This window comes from Monopterus albus, unplaced genomic scaffold (assembly GCF_001952655.1).
Source record: "Monopterus albus unplaced genomic scaffold, M_albus_1.0 scaffold22.1, whole genome shotgun sequence".
Taxonomy (NCBI): Eukaryota; Metazoa; Chordata; class Actinopteri; order Synbranchiformes; family Synbranchidae; genus Monopterus; species Monopterus albus.
Window position 1 is genome coordinate 2,063,940 of NW_018127902.1, and position 22,325 is coordinate 2,086,264.

The window sequence follows — 22,325 nt, forward strand, 5'->3', positions numbered from 1 at the left end:
TCCAATGCGAATATTTACGCTGGTACATACTGACGCCAGGAACTATCCATATGTTGTGCACAAAAGTCCAACGCTAACTGACGCTTTCACATTCTCCTGTCTACTCGCCTTTCATATGATGCCTTAAGCTTTAAGCAGTGCAGTAGGAGACATGTACTGCAGCTGCTGGCACCATTCAGCACATCAGTATCGGTACAACCAGTACAAGTTGTTCAAACTCGCTCCACTGATAGTGGTCTCGCAGCTCATACAGACTCGCTCTCCCGCGACACTTAAGTATATGCTGCTGGAGAGGGGTATGAACTCTTGTTCAAACTCGTTCTGCTGATGCTAGTAGCATTAAACTTGGCCTCTCTCTATACATCCCCTATGTGCTGGATATTGCAGCAGCCACGCATGTGAAAAGGGCTTGTGTCCTTTGCAGTAGAGTAGATCCAGTGTTATTAACTTGAGTTTATGGCTATTGTTTAACCTCGGAGATTATCATAATGTTACCTGCACAACATAGGCTATAAATGTGTTGGTGACCTGCAGCTCATTCATTTATACCAGACAATAAACCATTCTGCGATGTTGTAAAGGATCAGCTAAATAAAGCCGATATTAAGTGATTGGTAAATGATCTTTCCGAAGACTTAACCTCATCTAACTCACTTTTCTTTGTTGATGCAGTTTGACATTCACTCAGCTGCTGTAGTTGTTGTCAGAGGATGTACTCATACAAGTCTGAGTACAATGAGAGGCGGCAGTACGGTGACAGAAGTTCAAGGCAATGGGATGACCGTGATGACAGATGGGAAGAAAGGCGTGAATCTCACAGAGATGGCCCACAGGATTCCTATCATAAATATGGTGGGGATGGACACAGCAGCACGAAGAGAACAAGCAGAAGTAGAGAGTACAGTGACTCACCTAAAAGGGTGTACAATAAAGATTTACTGAGTAGGGACAGGAGCAGAAAGAGCACAGTGGGAAGACGTGTGTCTTCACCTGATTGGGGTGCCTCTGAAAAGAAAATGCGAAGGCTTGCAGAGGATGATGAAAATGGTTACAGGTACAGGAATGAGTGTGAGAATAAGACGTACATGCAACCACCAGACAGTTTTTCACATTCATACACACCCAAGGATTTGAAAGATACACCCCAGGATGAGGATTTCAGATACAGGAAAACACCTCAAGACTTCAGACACAGGCATCGGCATGAGGAGTTTACATACAGGCAGCAATGTGATGATTTCAGACACATGTCTGGATGTCACAAAGATAGAGATCATGATGAAAGGAGCTGGGACCATTCACAGGAGAGGTCACAATCACAAGATCGCTCAACAAAGGTAAGTCACAATAGAAACTGTGGTCCTGATTGTTGCAATTGTGATGTAGTTTTGGCTTTAAAAATCCATATATAGGTTATATTGATGTGGCTATCGTATTGTTATTAATTAAACATTCCTCTGTATTGAACAGAGTTATTCCAAGGCCAGAGAGAGGAATGAAAGCCCTTCCACAGATCACAAAGATCTACATCAGAATAGAGTAAGATTGCCATTGAATGACATTAATGGACAGGTGGAGTTATTTTACAGGTGGCAGTTTTCACATTGTAAATGTGGTGATCAAAATGCATCATTTACTAAAAACATTTTTCTTGTTAATAAATTCTGATTTTTCCACAGAAGGCACCTCTGTGTAATGCAACATGCACTACTAGTGAAAGGACTGGACACACGTTCCCATTCAGTTCAATGGGAGTGTGTCTAGACTTTTAACTGGTAGTGTATATTGATGTTAAACCTAGGTCCCATAAGTGTTTTTTCTTCAGAAGTGTTGCTGTTGGTTGAATGGGAAATGGTGGTGGAAATAAATTCTGACAAAACCAAAAAGATGCATGCTAATGAACTTTGCACTCAATTGTCACAGCTACAGTCATGGCCAAAAATATTGGCACCCCTGCATTTCTGTCAGGTAATACACCACTTCTCCCAGAAAACTGTTGTAATCTTTGGTATTTTCATGTTTCTTTCTTTTGTTTGCACTGGAATAACACAAAAAGCAGAAAAAAGCCAAATCTGATACATTGCACACAGTTCTCCAAAAATGCACTGGACAGAATTAGACACCTTTTCAAAATCATTAGAATCATTAGTTGTATCTCCTTTAATTTGTAATGAAACTCACCTGTAGCAACCAACAGGTGCTGGCAACATAGAAATCACACTGGCAACCAGTTAAAATGGAGAAAAGTTGACTCGATCTTTGCGTTTTGTGTCAAAAAGAAAGAAAAGCAAAGAATTGTCTGAGGATTTGAGAACCACAATAGTGGAAAAACATGGACAATCTCAAGGCTCCAAGTCCATCTCCAGAGATCTGGCTGTTCCTGTTCCTGTGTCCACTGTGCACCACATTGTCAGGACGTTTACAGCCCATGGTGCTGTAGCCAATCTCCCTGGACGGGGGTAGATGACAAATTGCAATGAAGGATTGTTCAAATGGTGTTTAAAGAACCTCAATCACATTCCAAAGAAATTCAGACTGACCTGCAGGCACAGGCTGCAACAGTGTCAGCTTGCACTATCTGTCACTATCTGAATGACAAGGGATGCTGTGGTAGGAGACCCAGGGAGACCCACCACTGACACAGGAACATAAAACAGCCAGATTGGAGTTTGCCTGAACTTACCTGAGGAAGTCAAAGTCCCTCTGGGAGAATGTCCTGTGGACAGATGAGACTATAATAGAGCTTTTTGGTCGAGCACATCATTCTACTGTTTTCAGAAAACAAAATGAGGCCTTCAAAGAAAAGAACATGGTCCTTACAGTCAAACATGGTGAAGCTTCACTGATGTTTTGGGGTCGCATTGCTGCTTCAGGCACTGGGTGTCTTGACTGTGTGTATGGCATTATGAAATCTGAAGGCTACCAATGAATTCTGGGGCCCAACGTCAGAAAGCTGTGCTGTAGCCAATCTCCCTGGACGTGGATGAAAGAGAAAAATAGATGACGGGTTGCAAAGAAGGATTGTTCCAATGGTAGATAAAGAACCTCAATCAACTTCCAAACAAATTCAAGCTGACCTACAGGCACGGGGTGCAACAGTGTCAGCTCACACTGTCCGTTGTATCTGAATGACAAGGGATGCTGTGGTAGGAGACCCAGGGAGACCCACTGCTGACACAGGAACATAAAACAGCCAGATTGGAGTTTGCCAGAACTTACCTGAGAAAGCCAAAGTCCTTCTGGGAGACTGACTGTAGATACCCCTAGCAAAAAAATCCTCCCCTCGTGAAGGTGATATTTCGTTTTACCTGAATGCACAGTGAAATAAAATAGCTCATAGAATTTGAATTTGAGAAAAAGTTTTCTTTGGTTGTAAATTTCTTCAGAGATTGTTTAATATGCCACAGATATTCTTCAAACCAGATAAACTCCAGATAATCATTCCATAAACTATGGTTGCTTCTGTGTGTGTCTCATCAGTCTTTTAAGAATGATGTCACGAACCAAAGTACCACTGTTCCTGGGCAGAAGTTAACCACGGGTTTCCAGCGTTTCCTCGATGTGCTCAACAAGGGTGTGAATGTCACCACGCTCACCAAGATAGTCACTCAGACCTCTGCAGAGGCCAGTCCGGCATGTTCTCCAACTTTTGCAGCTCAAATGTGGGCTCCCACTTCTGTGAGGCAGCAAGGAAGCCACCAAGAGAACTACCAGTGGGGCAAGAGCGAGGGATCACAGAGACTGTCTCCTCCACAGTGTCATCCCAGGTCCTTCAGGTCAGAAGGATGCTCTTTGTCTGATGAAAAGTCTCTGCAGAGGAGTGATGGAGGACAAAGCTGCTTGAGGTTGCGCAGCAGATCCACATCTCCATCGGTGGTGGACAAGATAACCCTGACACCTGAAGAAGAGCACAGGCAAATGCAGGGTGTTTTGCAGGCCATTGGCATGGATTTGGGATTTGAGGAACTGGGCCAAATGTCACATCGAATCCAGGAGCGGTTATATGGAAAGAAGGTTAGTGACTTGGGCCATCGTCGTAGAGGAAGTGGAGAACAGGACAAGGAGGGAGTGTTTTCTCCAAGACATCGAAGCAGATCATCATCAAGCAGATCTAATATCAGCCCTTTGACTCAGGCCTATGATGTGAAAAAAGACTCGTATAGTGCTCAGATTGATGTACCAGAGATGTATCAAACTGCTGAATATTGTCAGAATAGGAGCAGTAGTTCTGTACAGGATGGCATGACATGTGAAACTAACTCCCTGGAAAGCACTGCTGAATTACAAGCATTTTCTCAAAATCCCACTTACTCCTTATTGGAACCACCTCCTACACCTGCAGTGCTGACGTACTCTCCATTCCAGCCATACCCAGCCCAGCCTCCAGTTTTACTTCCACCCTTATCCCATGTTGTACCCAGGTTTTTCCTGCCTCGCCGGCCTCCCTTGCTGCCTACCCCTCATATGCAACCTATGAACATCTTTCCAGCACTACTCTCTCAAACAAGGCACCTACTCCCACAATGCATTGGTAATCCTCAGTCACCCTTTTTTAACCTGCCAGGTATAAACCCAGTTCAGCCCGTGAGCACAACACAAAAATCCAAAACTGTATCAAGGCCACGATGTTTGCAGGTCATAGAAACCAAACAGGCTGGATGAAGACAGTTGCACAGGGTGGAAATCTGACTATAAACAGGACTGAGGCAAACTAATGTTTCAGTAGCTACACCAGGAGTCAAGCATATGAAGAGTTGGGCCTCCAGACAGTCCTGCTTTAATTACGGATTTGAACATCACATCATAGAAAATCAGAGTTGGACATTTGTAACCTGTCCAGCAACAACAAAAAATAAGGCCAACAAATGATTTAAACAACATTTTGATATACACAGTAGTTAAACAATTTTTTTTGGGGGGGGGGGGTGGCGCTGGCGCTCTGACTAGTCCATCCTTGTACCCATAGCAGAATGACACACTGAAGAGAAACAATGTGCAGCAAGTGTTTTTCATAGATTTCTAAAATCATTCTTAATTTTTATCTAAAATTAGTTTAAATACTGTAATGTGATGCATTTTATTTTTTGTTGAAATTTGAATTGTCTGCTGGTCTTTTTGTATAGCCTTTGTCATTATGAAATGCACTGTAGTTCATTGTTCAGTCTACAGTATGTTGGCCCAGTTATGACAACAAATGTGCTTTGCATGTCAGCTTGTCTGGTTGACATGTTTTCTTTGTGTACACATGCAGAAAACCATTGTATACGCATTGAGTTGCATAATATTAAACTGATTCTAAGTAAATGAAGTTATTAATTAGTTGTTAACTATTTTGAAAGAACTTTTATTTAGTCCGGAGAAGCAAAAAATGAATGGGACTGTCGTACAAAAGTCAAAACACCACAGTTTGTGTCCTCTTTGACAGGCTTCACAGTATGTTTTTCTCTTGAGCCTCTAGACAATGCAAAAGACAAAAGACAGTGGGCCTGGCTTCACTTCACCACATTATCTACGAGCTTTGCAGCTGAAGTGCCACGAGCAAGATGTGGTTGCTGGCATAAATGTAATTGGCATAAAAATAACACTTGCTTAAGAGTAACCACATCAAAACTGGAGTTTATGAATTTCATTTTAGCTCTCACACCTACAGACAAGCTCAGGGAGGTGAATGCAGAGCTGCAGAGAAATGTTAAAAAGTCCATCAACCTTTTTAAGAATTCAGTGCTTCAGTAGCTACACCACTCTTGGAATCTGAAGAAGTGACTGGCGGAGGTGTTTTCTTACTAGATGGACTATCACGTACTGTGAGACAGTATAGATAACCACTCTACTTACCTGCAAGATTTTAACTTAAAAAATAGTAACCACATTTGGTTGGTAGCGCAAATATATCGGGCTAAGCAGTGTATCATTGACTATTAAGCATGATTTCTCGTCACAATTATATCAAAACAGATGCTTGTCTTCCAGTTGCTTCAGTCCTATTCACCAACGCCGACGGAATTCTGCGTGTGTAAAGGCGTAGAACATGTTTAGGTACGTTATTAGATTTTTGTCAAGGAAACATGAGCATCGTAAAGCATGTATATGTGTTCTAGGCGTTCCTGCATTTTGTTGGTCCTCCGTCCAACAGGCGGCACTGCTAACAACAGCGCGGAGCAGTGTTGGCCTCTTTAGTTCAAGCTGTGTGTTTTTTTCTTTTTACATCAACGGTTGTCCTTGTGTACTGCTTAAAGTTTTTCGGTCCCATTTTGGTATTCTAGTGTTCAGTAACTTCGTTTCAGGCTACCAGTAGCCTAACAATAGCATTTTCTCTCCCTGTGATGCGACAGAAGAGGAAGCTGTTTGAGCAGCGTTAGTAGGTAAACAGTCTGTTAGCCACTAAGCTAAGCTACCTAAACACAGGATTTAGTCAGCTTTACTGTCTGGTCGGTCCATAATTTGCAAACTAAGTATATTATGTTGTTAAACCTTGTTTGGGGGGGAGGGGGGTATTAAACACTAGGCTCTCTTCCTTAATAGAAGTCGACATGTAAGCTAAGTTTATGTCTAGGTTACTGAAAAATTCCTGTTACCAGTCTAACGTTAGAGGTGGAGGCAGTTGAAATTTTATTTCTATTACATCCGGAGGTAATGACTGTATAGTAACTACAGGTATATGCACAGGTCAGTGCTAATTAACCCACGTGAGTTTTTCCACAATGTTTGTGCTTCACACAGAACACTCAAATGTAAGAGGCTGAATCATGAATCCACTTGACTGGGGTGCCGCTATCCTGAGACTTCAGGGATCTCTGGATCCAAATCACCAGAGTGTTGTTGAAAACAGCATGGAAAATCCTCCAAGAACTAGTAATGATTTGACCGCTTACTATCAATACTCAAAATACACTGTTGATGGAACACACAGCAGCCAGGGAGTGAATGTGACATGGAAGGGCCTTAGTCCTCCCTCCTACAACCTTGACAGTAATCATTCAGAAGTCGACAACGCGGATGGAGAACCACTTGAAATGGATGAGGAGGACCCAGAGTTGGCAAGAAAGCGGAAAGAGCTGAGAGAAATAGAGGAGCAAATATTACGCAAGAAAGCTTCCCTTGCTTTGAAAAAATTTGTGAAGACAGTGCCACCAGACTGTAATGAGCAGTCAGATACATGCGAAGGTGAAACACTCCGACAAAGGGTGAATGTAATTTTGCAGCAACGGCACTCTCTTGGCTTTCTGCCAAAGGTGAGTAGTAGTTGTCCTAGACTGATCATATAATCAACCTGCTGTTTTAAAGCATTGCTTTGAGAATGTTATGCTTTTGGGTTTGAAAGGCCAGCTGCTTTTCTGAAAATCCTCTACTAAATACTTGTATAACTTCATCTCTTTTTGCTCAGGTCCGGTCACCTAGAAACTCATCCAGCCTGAGTAAAGCTGGTTTGGTGCAGGAAGACCACCCCCTGAAACTCAGAGTGAAGGCACTAATGACCAAGAGATGTAGGGGTCTCTGTGAACTACCAACAAACATGGAGGTTTGTGTGTCTTTTTGAATAAACACTACGGTGCTGGAACCATCCCAGCTGACACTGGGCAACCCTGGAAAGGTTGTCAGTCTATCACAGGGCTGAAACTTGGAGACAGACAACCACACACACCCAAACTCACTCCTAGGGGCACTTGAGAGTCACCAGTCAACCTAAGCTGCATGTCTTTGAACTGTGGGAGGAAGGTGGAGTACCCAGAGAGAACCCATGGGGGCGCAGGGAGAACATGCAAAAGATACTGGGTTGGCTAGGGCTCCAACTCCAAACCTTCTTGTTGGGAGACGACAGTACTAACCACTGCGTCAGCATGCTGCCGACACTACCATAGTGTATAATGAAATGACTCTTATTTTCTAGTGCCAGACAATACCGCATAGTTGTATTGTAGTTAAACTGCATTTATTTCATCTATGGTGCTCTTGTAGATTGTAATTGTCCCGATTACAAATTCACATTTTAAAACTATTATTTTATTATGCTTTGATTACTGTTTATTAGACTTGTTAGTCTGAAACCTTTCCCGGCATACAATGGCTGAGAGATGATGTTCATCTTGGCTCTAGCAGGGATCCAAAATTTATGTTTTTTTTTTACTCACCGGCCAAGGTAGTGGGTCAATGAATAAAATCTACCAGCCTAGCTTATTTTTGCCTGGCCAAAATAATAGATTGCCTCTTTGTGTCACAAACACGTTTGCTTCAGAATTTCATTGAGTCAGTAAGGTATATTATCCTGCATACAAATGTAAAGAGGCCAGAGCAAAGTTATTTTAACAGGCTATATAATCAGCAGTTAAAAAAATGTATTAAATCTATTTTTGAGTTAAAATTTAAAAGCCACAGTACAGCTCAAGAAGACTTGATTGCAAAATTCAGGGACAAACAAAACTGACATAAACCCATTAGAAGCTTAAAGCTCCTCCTGAGACTCCTCACTCTCCACCACAGTCACCCACTTCTTTGCACAGTATATGAAGTCTGGTCTCCTGTCTCTTTCAGACTGTGGCATATGCACACAACTGTGTTCTGCCCTCAAAAGAATGAAAACAAGATTGATTGAGCTGGATTGCAGTACAGTTCTCAGAAACTATCACAGTTTTACAGTATTATACAATTACTATTATCAGCTACAACAACCCTCAAAAGAATGAAAACAAGGATCCTTTTTTTATTGCAAGTAACTGTGCCAGTTGATTGAGCTGGATTGCAGTGTTAGAGTGACCCTATAAAGAATAAACAGACTTATAAATATGATTTTTTTTAAAGCATATAACTATAACATGTTGTATAACTAAATCATGTTAGTTTGCATGTTAGCACCAGTAGCAGAGGTAGTATTCACATCCTTTGCTTGAGTAAAAGCAGTATACTGCTGCAACCCTAGTTCCGTGGGAACCGTCGCTACTCTGCCTCTAAATGGCAGTGGTTACAGTCAGATAATTGGTTAAACAGACTTGGACATTAAGTGTCACACTGTGTCTATACCAAAAGCCTTTCAGCCATGTTATTCAGATGTATGTTAACCGATACACTCCTATTTTAATCACTTCATCTGAATACACTGTTCATTTTTTAGCTTTCACACCACTTGTGTGTGTAACCGTGACCTAAAGCGTATTTTTACACTTGGCTCAGAAGCAGAGTAGGGGTGGGCCTTCACAGAATAGGCTGCAGGTGTATATGCATCTCAGTCTCCAAAACGGAGAGAAGCAGGGCGCCCACTCTCAGGATACTGTTTTATTACATGACCTTTCTGTAAATCCAAGAAGTAATGTGTTTTTGATTTAACAGTGCTACAGTGAGGTACTTTGATCAACAGTTATATATATTACTCTCTTTGGCTATAAAAGCCTGCTGTGGTACCTTGTAGCTTCAGCGTAAACACACTTCCAAGTTTGTTATTTTCTTATCAGTAAGTTTGCCTTTTGGTACAGAGAAATATGAAAAAATGTGTTTAACCGTAGGAATTAATGTTTTAACAGTAGGTGATATGTCTCTCTCAGGTCTCTGGTGGCACAGCGCCTCCTCCCAGCCAAAACATTCCTTCACCAGTTAAGGAGAATAGCACCAGTGAGGGTTTCCAGCGCTTCCTCAGAGTGCTCAACAAGGGAGTGGACATTGACTTGCTCAGCAGGATTGTCAATGATGACAGTGAGGATCTTCCTTTGGGTGGGAAGCTACTGAACGTTCAGCCTCCTGCTGTGGACAACAATTGGAATCCGACCTTCAGGAGCCAGAGCCAGCGATCAAACAGTGAAGCCTCCCTGCAAGGTCATGGTCAGACCAATGGCGAAGAGAGGAAGACTGATGTGCCCAGTCCAGTGAGATCCCACACAGAAAGACCCTCCGTGCCTGATAATAAGAAAAATGACAGAGAAGGCGACTCCTTTAACTCCAGTAGTCGATCAAAGTCTCCCCCAACAGTGATAAAGAAGAAGGAGAAAGAAGACGGACTAAAATCAAAGGTGGATGAGCAACGTGAACAGCTGCAGAATGTTCTGAAAACTCTGGGCTTGAGCCTAGAAGAGGAAGAGATGAGCAAACTAACAGACCGGACTCAGGAGAGGCTGTATGGAAAGAAGCATGAGGGCGGACAGCAGGGTGACAGTAGAAGCGAGCAGGAGTGTTTTCAGAAGGACAGACGTAGCAGGAACTCCTCTTCTTCCTCCTGTTCTTCCTCTTACTCCTCTACCTCCTTCTCCTCATCAAGGTCAAACTCTAGAAGCTTTAGCCTCAGCCCCTCTTCCCATAGGCACTCTCACAGCGGAGACTCGGAACAAAGGCAAACGTCTCAACGCAACCGCTCAAGAGACAGAAGCAGAACACACCAAGACAGTGACCAGGAGAGTAAAGACGCACAGAAGCCCAGGGGCAGAGACAAAGAGAGAAAAAAGACTGAAAAAATCTCTGCTCATCAACATCCTTATCCACAAGACCAAACCTATCCCCATCCACACCCTGCCGCTTTTTCTGATTATTTGGATTACAATTTGTCCTCCGAGTACTCCCGGTGCACAACCTACCACAGTGGCAATTGTAGTACTGCTACAGATTCATCCTGGACTCAGGGTCCCATTTCTCCCTCCCTTTATCCCAGCGAGTATTCCTACCCACATGACAACTACCATCAGTTTGCTGGTCCTGTGGCGGTACCTAAAACGGTTCACCCTAATCTAAAGCCCCCTAAAGACATTAACTTTCATGTGAATCCAGATCTGTCTTCATGTGAAGGCCAGATTGGACCAACATCTGGCATTCGTTGCCTGCAGGTCATCAGCACCATGCAGTCAACCACTCAGAGACGTTTAAAGCCATTCACTAAACCACAAAAACGGACGAGGAACCATGAGTATTACCAGAGGAAGAGGCGATCATATAGACAAAAAAGGAAACAGAAAAAAAAGAAAGCATTAACAGAACTGAGGGAAAAGGTTGGTAGCTTCCTAGTCTAATCCCATTTAGGTGGTGAATTTTATATTCTGCTCATTTATCTTGTTGTTAGCAGGATATGTCTCAGACAGATTGGATGAAGTCGGGCCATTCAGTGATTTTTAACTCTTTGTGAGCATGTGTGATTGGAAGCAAGTCTGGAAAACATTTTCTTTTCTGAGCAATATGTTTTGATTCAGTTCCATAACAAATACGTTTTTGTTTTTGTTTTTTTGGATGGATTGCCATGAAAATTTGACATACATTTTTCCCAGAGGATGAATGCTAATGACTCTGGTGATCCTCCGACTTCTTCAAGCACACAATGAGGTTCACATTTTAGGTTTTGAGTGTAATGGCTCAACTGAAATTTCATCCACACACTCATGCCCTTGTCTGGATAAATATTAATCACTCTAGTGATGCTTTACCCTTTTATCTAGCACACCATCGCATCCGAATTTCAATTTGTCCAATACTTAAAATACTTTTCAAATACCTGCAAAACTACTTCCCTTCCACCTTGGTTAAACAGGACACAGCATCATAGCATTTAGCTCAAAATATAGCCTGTCTTTGAATTTCATAACTGTAGGCTCGTTTCACCTGCTATTTTAGTCTTGTTCCAATATCATTATAGGTTCTGTGACCACTTTATTAAGTACATCTGTATAATCTAATGTGGTCTTATACAGCAGCTCTGTCACAACATCTATGAGGCTCTTTGTGGTGACACTGTCTAAAATGTGTAAACTAAATATATCTTACTCAGATCCTAGTTAAAGATGGCGTTGTACTGGACTACATTACACTGAGTGGTGAACCTTTTCTCCCTTTATTTACATTCAGGAGAGGGAGCAGAATATAAAAAACACCTCTAAATATAATGCAGTGCAGTACAAAGCCACCACTAACTATTATGTGAATAATAAGCATTTAATTGAAGTAGCACCACTAATATAATCAGCATCCAAAAAAGAAGACTTTATGGCAGTTGTCCTGGATTGCATTAGACTGTACCTTACAAAACAGACACTGTATGCATGTGTATCATCATGGGGCAAATACATGTAAATTCACATGAAATAATCATATCAATGTTCAGTGCAAGAATTGTTGTGCCCTGTGTTCAAATGTCTTTGTAATCAATTTGGACAGCACAGTGCAATCTTTTAATTTGAGTGCTTTCTAATTATGGGTGTTTAGGCCTCTGAAGCAGCGAATCAGTATGAAGCACTTGTGTTGAAAATGGCTTAGTTTCAAAGCGTTTTGCACAGTCAAAGTCAGTCACCTGCTGGCCAAAACACAGATACAGCATTTGTGTAGTTGAAGTAAATGTGAGACCATGAAGAAACACGTGGTGAGAATATAAAAGGCCTTAAAGGATAAGGACAGTCATTTTCTATATTAATAGTATTTTCAGCAGTCCCATACAGAGCCTAAAACCGACAATGAATTGCCTCTACTCAGGGTTAATATCTGTCACATGTCAGTCCTGGATTATTTTGTTAGTCTGTGTGATAGACCTCTGTTGTTCAAAAGTGAAGAGAAACCGGGTGACATATTTCTTGATTAGCAAACACCAGACCTAAACGTGAGGAGCTAGTGGAGCATATACAGAGCTGAGAACTGGCACAAAATCTCTGCATGCACAGATGACTCTTCAGGTTGCAGGGAGACTTTGGGGCAGCATAGTTAGCCCTGGTTTTTTATTATGAAAAAACATGTCACCCAGTGCAGCGTGTTTCCCTGATGTGTTTTTAATTGTTTTTGATCATCAGTGGAGGTGTATGCCACAGACTAATCCAGGAGTGATGCTCTGAGGGACGTTAACCGTGAGTAGGGGCAATTTATTGTCAGTTTTAGTATCTGTATGGAGACTGCTGATAATACCATTAATGACTGTCCTTATCCTTTAATTCTTTTATTTCTGTTAATTTGTTCAGTAAAGCTTGTATTATGAAAATGAATCACTTTAAAACTGACTCTACAAGTTTTGTTTGAAAGTACTGTGGCAGGATGAGAAATGCACAATTTTCAAATCCAGAGTAACACCTCGGCTGATACTTTGGTTCATATTAGTGTGACGTAACAAGCCCTCATTTGGTGTGGTCACGCGATTTTTGGTGAAGCAAGGCATCATTGTGCTGTGATGCTTTTGTTACAAAAGGTCTAAGGTGTCGAGTCATCTGCTTTGAACGTAACATCACTAATTTACATGTGTAATCATAAGTCACTTAAGTCAACTTTTTTTCTTTTTTAGCTTGAAGCAGAAAAGGCGAAAAAAAACAAACGGTCCAACTGCTTAATCACTCTGACTGGTGAAGGTAAGTAAACTTGAGTGAGAATGTTAATGTTCCTGTTTGGGACTATTAGTGTTTTGCAAGTGAACATCAGATGAAATGTTAACCAAAAGGTCTCTGGTATTTGATATTTTACCATTTCCTTAATAATACACACTTATCTTGCCTTGTTTGTAGCTACATTGTTCTCCACTTTAGGGGTAAAAACAAATCCCAACCAACAAAGCCATCAAAGAATATCTTCCTCTTCCCAACTAAAATCATATTGTAGCTATGGAATAACAATGAATTCAAATGTAGATAATGTTTTTACATTTATATATGAATTTGTTGCTGTCGTGGCTAGAGTGTGATACCGACTAAATTAATTCAGACAAACCATCCCAATTTAAAGGATCATTTAATATTACAATTATTCTGAATAGAGTAGTATTTAAACACATAATCTTGTAGTTAGGGAACAGAGAACAGAGACTCTCCTCTTGCAATGGAATAGATAAAGCATAAGAAGATTGTCACCAGTCAGCACCAGTCAGTCAAGCCATTTGATGTCAGTCCCGAGTCGGTTCCCCTGTCAACCCCCAGTCAGTCGTCGTTTCCCCCTGGCCCTCCGAGGCCGGGCTTGTGGTATGCTGTTCACGGTAGCATGGTCATCCTCTCTCCCTCTTCTTCTGCTCTAACCCAGCTTTTTATCTGCTCATACTCACACAGCCGGAGCCATGAAGACGCGGTCCCATGCCAGCTACCCACACACACCTTCTTCCTAGCATTGTCTAAACTGTCCAGTACATGACCTTCTAGGTCACATTGACCTAGCACACATTTCCTTTTTCTAAACCTGAACAGAGCACACGAACAGTTCACATAAGGCTACAGCTACAATATATCCATTCCCTATCTGAGGAGGAAGTCACTCAGGATGTTGACCCCTAGGCTAAACAAGGGACACAGCCCAAGATATTCTTGCCTGCGCCAGAGACGGATCAAGCTTCCGTACACACTGAGCTCAGCCTTACATCCTAACACAAGTATTATCTAAATATGAACTACATACTGTTCTATTACATATTACCTCTGGAATCTGGTTTATTGCTAACCACTACATTACATCATTAAAAAGCCCATGGCATGCTCATTTTGCTTATTTCCAGCCATTAAATGTTTAATCTTGGGTACCTCTAGATTAGCTTTGCACCCTGCATAACGTCAAAGAGTCTGTAATTATTTCAGAATGATAAAACCAGAGAACCTCTTCCTAAAAACAACAGGATAGTTCGTGAACACACACAACTCTTGTTGCCAGTGTAGTGTCGCAAGTGGACAGCACAACAAATTGCGACGGCATTAATTTGAATTTCTCCTCCATAGATAGGTAAATAGCGGTATATGTACTGATGAAAAGAGATGTGTAATACTCTAAACAAAGCAGGTAATTGAGAAACTCGATATTTTAGGCGTAATCTAGACATAGTAACTTCTCTAGCCTTACAAAAATCCTCTCTAATGTTACAGAAACAAGGCATTAACAGACATGCAACATGTTTTTTTTTTGTTTTTTTTTAACTTACCGTTAAGTCCCATACGACCACATACAGTCCCAAAGTAGTGAAATTAATTCCAACAGGTAGTGTAGCACCAACAATAACATCATGGATTATTAATCCGCTTGCTAACCAGAAACGCATCACATGCAGCAGACACACTGGCCTTAACCCAGTCAAAATAAACAGGTACTGTGCTCTGGGGGAATCCAGCGTTGAAGAGCCAACCATTCACTGCCGCAGGGGCTTCACTGGTCAGCTGCTTGTAGGTTAGACCTGGTCAGGTAAAACATTGAGTCCCTGTACAGGAACATTCCCAGACATGCAGTAACCTCAGGCCCTGTATTTTTCTCCACATCCTCTGGTCACAGTGCAGCAGCAGGAGGGAAAATATATCCACCAAATTGTGTGGAGCTGAAAAATTTTGCTTTTTTTCTTGTGTGGTAATCAGTTTTTCTTTTTCCCCACAGACCTGCTTTGAGCCCAGAAAGACCATACTGATCTCCTGTTTAACATTTTTTTCTTTTCACATGTAGTTCATAGTGTAACAGAGACTTCTGATTTTAGTCATATTTTCAGATTTGTACTGAGTACTTCTGAAATGATATCTTCCTCAAAAGAATATTTTTGTGCAGGTAATTTTGTTTTTCATCAAGACAGGTTTTAGCATTTACATTTCTGTGTATGCCGTGACTTTATAACTAACTTTATAACTAACCTTTTTTTTTTTTTCTTGGAACTGTATAAATTGCATTAAGCAAAATATATTTTGTATTATTTGTCTTAATTCGTTGATGAAATGTGTAGTTCATTAAGGGATGAGCCTGAAAACATGGTCAGGTCTTGTTATTTTTTGCATTTCCCCACTAAAGGTTGTTCCTACAGTGACTGAAGTCTTAACAATGAAAGTGTATGCTTGCGCCTCAGAACTTTTTTTCAACATACTCTAGTTTTTTTCCATTTACTAATATCATTAGTCATTTACCTGTATATGACTTATGCTGCTTCCCTGTTCTTACTTAAAGCTGCAGCCAGCTCTGAATTCCCACATCTGACAGTTTATTTCATTAACAAGGTGACTCAAAAACAAACGAAGTGTTGCACTGAGGCTTGAGGAACCTTAAATCCCAAAATTAAACCTGCAAAAGCTGAAATTTGGACAGCTGGACAGTACTGACGTATCATAAAGCTTGAATGTTGAAGTTGATATGCTGAGACTGTTTTACAAACTGGGCCTTATTTGTGCATCCAGGGGGCAGAGCAACATTGACATTCATAGCGATTATAAATCCAATATTTCATCTCTTTTATCTGTGTTTTTGGTCTCCACCACCTCTTGGCCCTTTATGTGTTAAGTGTCCTGCTTTGTTCACAAACTAATCACTAGTTGTGTCCGTGCAATTTGGTGGTGTAGTGTACAGTGGGTTTTTCACTGAAGATGGCCTCCTGAGGCAGAAGACAACTATGAAAGCACAAGAGTGTGAAACTGAAAACAGTAACGTGATGTTGCAGACCAACAGCTAAACAATGAACCAACAGTGTCTGTAAATCTGAGGGTAGCTGCGGATTCAGGTAGCTTCTCTGTAGCTTCTTCACCATGATCGACTCTTTTCACATTGTCAAATACATTGATGGTTACTGTAAAAAATATAGATTATAGCTCCTTGAAAGGAGCTATAATCTATATTTTTAAAGGGCTCTTTAATACTGCAAATTTGGTTCTTTAAAGGTCTACATGCTAGCCTGCTAATATAGCACTGAGCTCAAAGGCAGACAGAGGACAGCTAAACTGACTGGCGAGCTAAGCCTGTCAGTGGAGCTTACTGATGTCAAGTGATCCACCTTTACAGTGGGGCAAATAAGTATTTGATACACTGCCGATTTTTCAAGTTTTCCCACTTACAGAGAATGGACAGATCTGTAATTTTCATCGTAGGTACACCTCAACTGTGAGAGACAGAGTCTACAAAAAAAATTCCAGTAAATCACATTGTTATATTTTTAAATAATTTTTTCCATTTTATTGCATGAAATAAGTATTTGATCGCCTACCAACCAGCAAGAATTCTGGCTTGTATTAATTGCACCTATTTGAACCTGTTACCTGTATAAAAGACACCTGTCCACACTCAATCTATCAGACTCCAACTTCTCCACTATGGGCAAGACCAAAGAGCTGTCTAAGGACACTAGGGACAAAATTGTATATGCATATGTCATGGCTTAAAATCCTGCAGCACACACAAAGTCCCTCTGCTCAAGCCAGCACATGTCCAGGCCCATCTGAAGTTTGCCACAGACCATCTGGATGATCCAGAGGAGGCATGGGAGAAGGTCATGTGGTCAGATGAGACCAAAATAGAGCTTTTTGGTATAAACTCCACTCACCGTGTTTGGAGGAAGAAGAAGGATGAGTACAATCCCAAGAACACCATCCCAACCGTGAAGCATGGGGGTGGAAACATCATGCTTTGGGGGTGCTTTTCTGCAAAGGGGACAGGACGACTGCACCGTATTGAGGAGAGGATGGATGGGGCCATGTATCAGGGAGCTGAAACTCTGTGTTGCCCAGCGACAGCCCCAAAACCTGAAAGATCTGGAGAAGACCTGTATGAAGGAGTGGGCCAAAATCCCTGTTGCAGTGTGTGCAAACCTGGTCAAGAATTACAGGAAACGTCTGACTTCTGTAATTGTAAACAAAGGTTTCGGTACCAAATATTAAGGTCTATTTTTCTATTGTATCAAATACTTATTTCATGCAATAAAATGGAAATAAATTATGTAAAAATCTAACAATGTGATTTAGTGGAGTTTTTTTTGTAGATTCTGTCTCTCACAGTTGAGGTGTACCTACGATGAAAATTACAGATCTGTCCATTCTCTGTAAGTGGGAAAACTGGAAAAATTGGCAGTGTATCAAATACTTATTTGCCCCACTGTAACAATGATGAGGTAAACCTTAAAATCACATCTGTCATTACATGGTTAGCATACAGTTGATAATACTAGCTCAAATTCTTTAAAAAAAAATTTTTAATTGGGTTTGATGCACTTTATGAAAATATAGTTTTTAATTCAGAGCTGTTATAATTCAAAGATCCTTATCAAATAACTAAATGCAAACTAAAGTATATGTTTTGTCTCAAAGTTATGGACCTGATAGTAAAATGTTACTGTTTTATTTGCCAACATAACTGCTGTTTCAAAGTCATCGCTAGCCTGCCAGGAATTCATTTGTCTACCCCCAGATTTCCAAAGCATGATAATAAGAGCATACTTTTTATTTTGTTTCAAAGAATAAATCATAACCTTTTTTTTTTTTTTTATTTTTTGAGCATCAAATGCTCTGCAGTGTTCTGATCTGATAACTACTGAATGCTGTTGTAGTACACCATCAAATGTAACAATTACATTCACATACTGTGTGTGTCAGTTAACATTTATTCATGTGGTAATTAAATTTAACATGACATGGTTGCACACTGGAAGCATGTTGCACAAGAAGGACTCTGCATTATAAAATGTAGTTTTCCAAAATCATATGCCATTGGCAGCTGTATTTGTGCTAATACTAACACTACAGACAGCACAGAGGCTAGAAACAGATTTTTGGTTTGCAACACTATACAACTGGACTTTCAGCAGCAACACACATTTTGTTGCAAAGTAAAATAACAGCTTTGAACAAAACCAGTATAAGACCTGAGTAAATTACTGAAGTAGTCACACAGCAGTCTCTGCAATATAGTAACAGCGCCATCAGATGATGATGATGTTGCTGTATTCGATACGATTTTATAAATAGAGCGTTTTGTGTTTTGATCTTATTTAAAGTTCATCTTTCTCTTCTCCTTGACAGTAGCATGCTGCCCTCTGACTGTTCATGTAGGGTCTGCAGCCCAGAGTCCACACTGTGTTGAACAAGGTATCTGCTACTGTTTCACATGCTGAGGAGAGAAAGTGACAGAGATGTAGGTCAGTACATGGGACAATATTTTAAAATTAAGCTGATATTTGAGAGTATTGCACATGGTAATTCTAACAGGTTTACTTGAAAAAAAGAGGAAAGTGATTGCCTTGAGAAAATTAAGTAAAAGAACTTTGTCAAGTTGTGATTTCACTGCCACTGGTTGCACTGAACAACTATCAGTCACAGCATGTGTTCATCTCTGGCCCCATTCCAACTTTTGGAAAAGCAGTGAAATCATTTAACTGAATTGTGATCCTGAATACATGTTTGTATGCAGACTGCCTCGTTTGTGGGTTAAAGTTCATGGATAACATGGATAAGGTTCATGAAGGACAGCGTGCACACCGAGACAACTGTCTCTGCAACCTCAGCTGACTCTCTGCTCCACATCACTCTGGGCATCAGGGCATTCAGTGGATGTTGCTGTCCAGACCCCTCTCCGCCCCTTCAGAGCTTCCCAGACAGAAACCCCACCCCCACAAGATGCCCACTTAACGACCCATGTGGTGATTTAAAATCTTTTGACTAAGTACTGTGCACACTTCATTGATGACTTGTCTAATCTCAGCTCTTTTAACTGGAGACTTCAGTATTCATATAAACAATCTCAGGGATGACACTTTTGATCTAGTACAGCATATAACTGTCCCGACTCAACACTGCTAAAGAACTTCTGTCTTGACACTTTTGACCTAGTACAGCATATAACTGTCCCGACTCACGCTCAAGGTCATACAGTAGATTTGCTTACCAGTATGGGCCTTACTGCTGTGAATACTAGCTCTGTCTGTTCACCTCTGCATTTTCTTCGAGGTATTAGTTTCCCCACTCATTCAGACGAGATCTCAAATTGTCAAAAAAGGTACCTTAATGAGAATGCCCGTGCTGCATTTACAGAAGCCCTATCCAATTCGTCAATGGTAAAAGTAGGAGGAGTAGATGAAAATCTTGAATATTTTAATTCCAAAACACTCGGGATCATTGATGCAGTATCACCTGTTAAGACTAAGGTTATTTCTGGCAAACAGAAAGTCCCATGCAGAAATGCTGCAACAGAGAGAAGGCAGAAAACCAGAAGGAAGCTGGAGAAAAACTAGCCTTCAGATTCATGATATCTACAAGGAGACGAGACCTCCGAGCTATGCAGAGCTAGGTAGGCTCATCTCTCTAATATAAATGGGCATATTAATAACAATGGTGCATTATTTGCCACAGTTCATAGGCTAACAAATCCCCCATTGTAGCCAACCCCTGTGTTCCTGGTGGGTAAGAAATGTAACGAGTTTGCACAATTTTTCATAAAGAAATAAAATAAAATCAACATATTAGATCCACACAGTTGAGCAGAGACACTATGACCACCTCATCATCTACAAAAACAAAACTAAGTTAACTAACTTAAGTTGTTGTAGAAATCTGCTCCAAAACTTGTCTTAACGTGGAGAAGTGCAGTTGAAGCCTCATGTGGTCCAGACTCACTGAACAGCACTGGCACCAGTGCAGAGATATTAGCTCCTAAAAGGTTTTGGGCAGGGCTGACCTCTAACCAGTCAGAGATGTTGAGTAATTTCTGCTTGATTAGTCAGTCTTGTTGCATTCTCATTTATTGTAATGTCATAATGACAAATATCTGAAGAGTGTGGCAGATCGTAGTAGAGCATAGTGGAGCCAGGAGAGGGAGTGGCGGGTGAAGCAGAGTGGATTGATTTGGAGTTTCATGCTAACACTACCTTAAGTTACCTACTGTAGCTTTAATCAAACTCAAATACACTGAGTTGGTCAGATTTTCTGATTCCAAATTACAAGTAACTTATTTAAAATGAGTGTTGATATCAGGCTTTAAGAACTTGAGTTAGGTGCACTAATAATGTTTAATTAAATCCAATGTTTCCATTGACCAGAAGTGAATTTGAATTTGAACCATAGGAGACCATACCCAATAAACTGAGCCAATATGGTGGTGAAAATAGGAATGTGCTCAGTAAACTTGCATTGGATGAAATACAGTTTGACAGGTTACCAACCTTCAACTTTTGACACAAAGCCAAGGCTCTTCTTGAGGTCAGAGCAAATGCTGTGGAGACACCAGCGGAACTTGGAGTCACAACGGTACTTGTTGGACCCGCAGGTGTCATAACACATATCCAGCTGATTGCAGCACTTGGTCATGGCAGGGATTCCCATGTCCACCTAGCACACAGTAAAGATTGTCAGTGTGTTTGTATACAAGTGGGGAGTTCACTGGTGGCTGGTTTTGCTCATTGCCAAAAATGATTCCAGTTAAATGTAGAATTCTCTGGACATTTAGGGACTGTATGAAAATTATTACAGAGAGGAGGTGGGGTCAGAAATGGCGGAGGGTGTGTACATATTTATTTGCTAAAGGGACATTACTCTTTTTGTTTTAGGCAAGCACTCTGAATGGGGTTATATTTCCCCACCACACACTTTGAAGCTTTTACTGGCACAGGTTTGTCTCCCACATCACTTTTTCATGTCAAAAACTGATCAATTATGTGTCGCTGCATCCAAGGAAACACTGGCTGGTTAGCTAGCTAACAGTGATAAAACACGTTTGTCACTTCCTGATGAGTGTTGTCATAGCCACATGGAACCAGTATTTGAAATTAAGCTTTTTAATTGGACTTTCTTTAATTTATGTGAAGTCACAGCACTAAGAACTTAACTGCCCTGTTTGCTTATTCAGGGTTAGTTCTTCCATAATTCTGGCAATAATTACTCTCAAAATGTGGGATTTCTGATATGATAAAATGATTGCCCAAAAGAAACATTAATAACTCCAGGGAGGGTCTTGCTTTTTCATTGTTGCACAGTCCCCTAGGAATGTAGATTCAGTTATGTCAGTATTGAATATATTTTCAAGTGAATTTGGTCTGAAGAAACAGAAGAAGTATACCCCTTCTGGAACAGGAAGTCCAAAGAAGTAGGAGCTGCATCCATCAGGCTCTGGCATCTGGTAGCCAGGACGAGGAAGAGGAGCTTTACCTGAGAGGGAAAGTACCAAATCAGATGTAGGTCGTGTTTTACAGCAGGCTAGTGGAGCTGTTCTGCGCTCTATTTGATAACCTTGTAGGTTGAAAGTAAATCCATGTTTGCAGATAGAGAAACAAATCTTACTCTTGGTTCATATCCAGTGATGATATTTGACACATTGCCCATTCACTGCATGAAACCTGTTCTGTCATGCTGGGGTCACAGTCCATGTCCTCTCCCAGAGGAAGAATTTACAATATCAGTCTGAGTAAAACCTGCTCTGTATCTTTATGTAGAATTATAAAATAAGTTTAAATTATTGCATTTAAATCCATAAGGGCAATTTCCAGATAAAACCCACTTAAATTTTAGATGTGTTATGAAAACATTAATCATTGAATTTTGTAGTATTTACTGCACTAGTAGCATTAATATATGCCACTAAATTTCTGTCCTGAACAGTGGTGTAACTAATATTTGATTTGTATTTTTAATAATAATGTAGCTAATGTTAACCTTATTGTTTGGTTAAGTCAAGGTGGTATGGCTTTAAAAACA

General features: G+C 40.7%; 3 protein-coding genes across 8 annotated transcripts in view; 2 read left to right on the plus strand and 1 right to left on the minus strand.

Annotated features, from left to right (window-relative positions):
* LOC109956809 (uncharacterized) overlaps nt 1-5,304 on the plus strand; it is a 6,251-nt gene extending 947 nt beyond the window's left edge. For 2 of the 3 annotated variants that reach the window (XM_020594162.1, XM_020594163.1), the window contains exons 2-4: nt 673-1,337; nt 1,471-1,539; nt 3,481-5,304. In XM_020594162.1, coding sequence (XP_020449818.1) covers nt 711-1,337; nt 1,471-1,539; nt 3,481-4,662 — 1,878 coding nt within the window. In that variant the 5' untranslated portion in view covers nt 673-710 and the 3' untranslated portion in view covers nt 4,663-5,304. The remainder of the gene's footprint in view (nt 1-672; nt 1,338-1,470; nt 1,540-3,480) is intronic. The other variant, XM_020594164.1, reaches the window with a different exon arrangement.
* Nucleotides 5,305-6,126: 822 nt separating this feature from the next.
* LOC109956808 (serine/threonine-protein kinase fray2-like) lies at nt 6,127-16,668 on the plus strand. Of its 2 annotated transcripts, none has more exons than XM_020594161.1 (6): nt 6,127-6,362; nt 6,721-7,232; nt 7,385-7,519; nt 9,534-10,961; nt 12,741-12,794; nt 13,223-13,286. In XM_020594161.1, exons 2-5 carry the CDS (start codon nt 6,747-6,749, stop codon nt 12,780-12,782), a joined length of 2,091 nt encoding a protein of 696 aa, XP_020449817.1. In that variant the 5' UTR covers nt 6,127-6,362; nt 6,721-6,746; the 3' UTR covers nt 12,783-12,794; nt 13,223-13,286. The 2 variants fall into 2 exon arrangements, with proteins under 2 accessions (XP_020449817.1, XP_020449816.1); XM_020594160.1 differs by lacking the exon at nt 12,741-12,794 and adding an exon at nt 15,274-16,668 and having other exon boundaries at nt 6,128-6,362.
* A 1,463-nt stretch (nt 16,669-18,131) lies between these two features.
* Nucleotides 18,132-22,325, minus strand: part of LOC109956811 (group XIIB secretory phospholipase A2-like protein) — an 8,847-nt gene continuing 4,653 nt past the window's right edge. For all 3 annotated transcript variants that reach the window (XM_020594172.1, XM_020594171.1, XM_020594173.1), the window contains 3 exons: nt 21,691-21,779; nt 20,798-20,963; nt 18,132-18,750 (listed from right to left, as the gene is read on the minus strand). In XM_020594172.1, coding sequence (XP_020449828.1) covers nt 18,632-18,750; nt 20,798-20,963; nt 21,691-21,779 — 374 coding nt within the window. In that variant the 3' untranslated portion in view covers nt 18,132-18,631. The remainder of the gene's footprint in view (nt 18,751-20,797; nt 20,964-21,690; nt 21,780-22,325) is intronic.

What these genes read in the sequence shown, in the direction of transcription:
- LOC109956808 (XM_020594160.1), top strand. Translation starts at nt 6,747, where the DNA reads ATGAATCCACTTGACTGGGGTGCCGCTATCCTGAGACTTCAGGGATCT. An exon ending in CTCTTGGCTTTCTGCCAAAG is followed by an intron (nt 7,233 to 7,384) that starts GTGAGTAGTAGT and finishes CTTTTTGCTCAG; the next exon opens with GTCCGGTCACCTAGAAACTC. An exon ending in AACTACCAACAAACATGGAG is followed by an intron (nt 7,520 to 9,533) that starts GTTTGTGTGTCT and finishes TGTCTCTCTCAG; the next exon opens with GTCTCTGGTGGCACAGCGCC.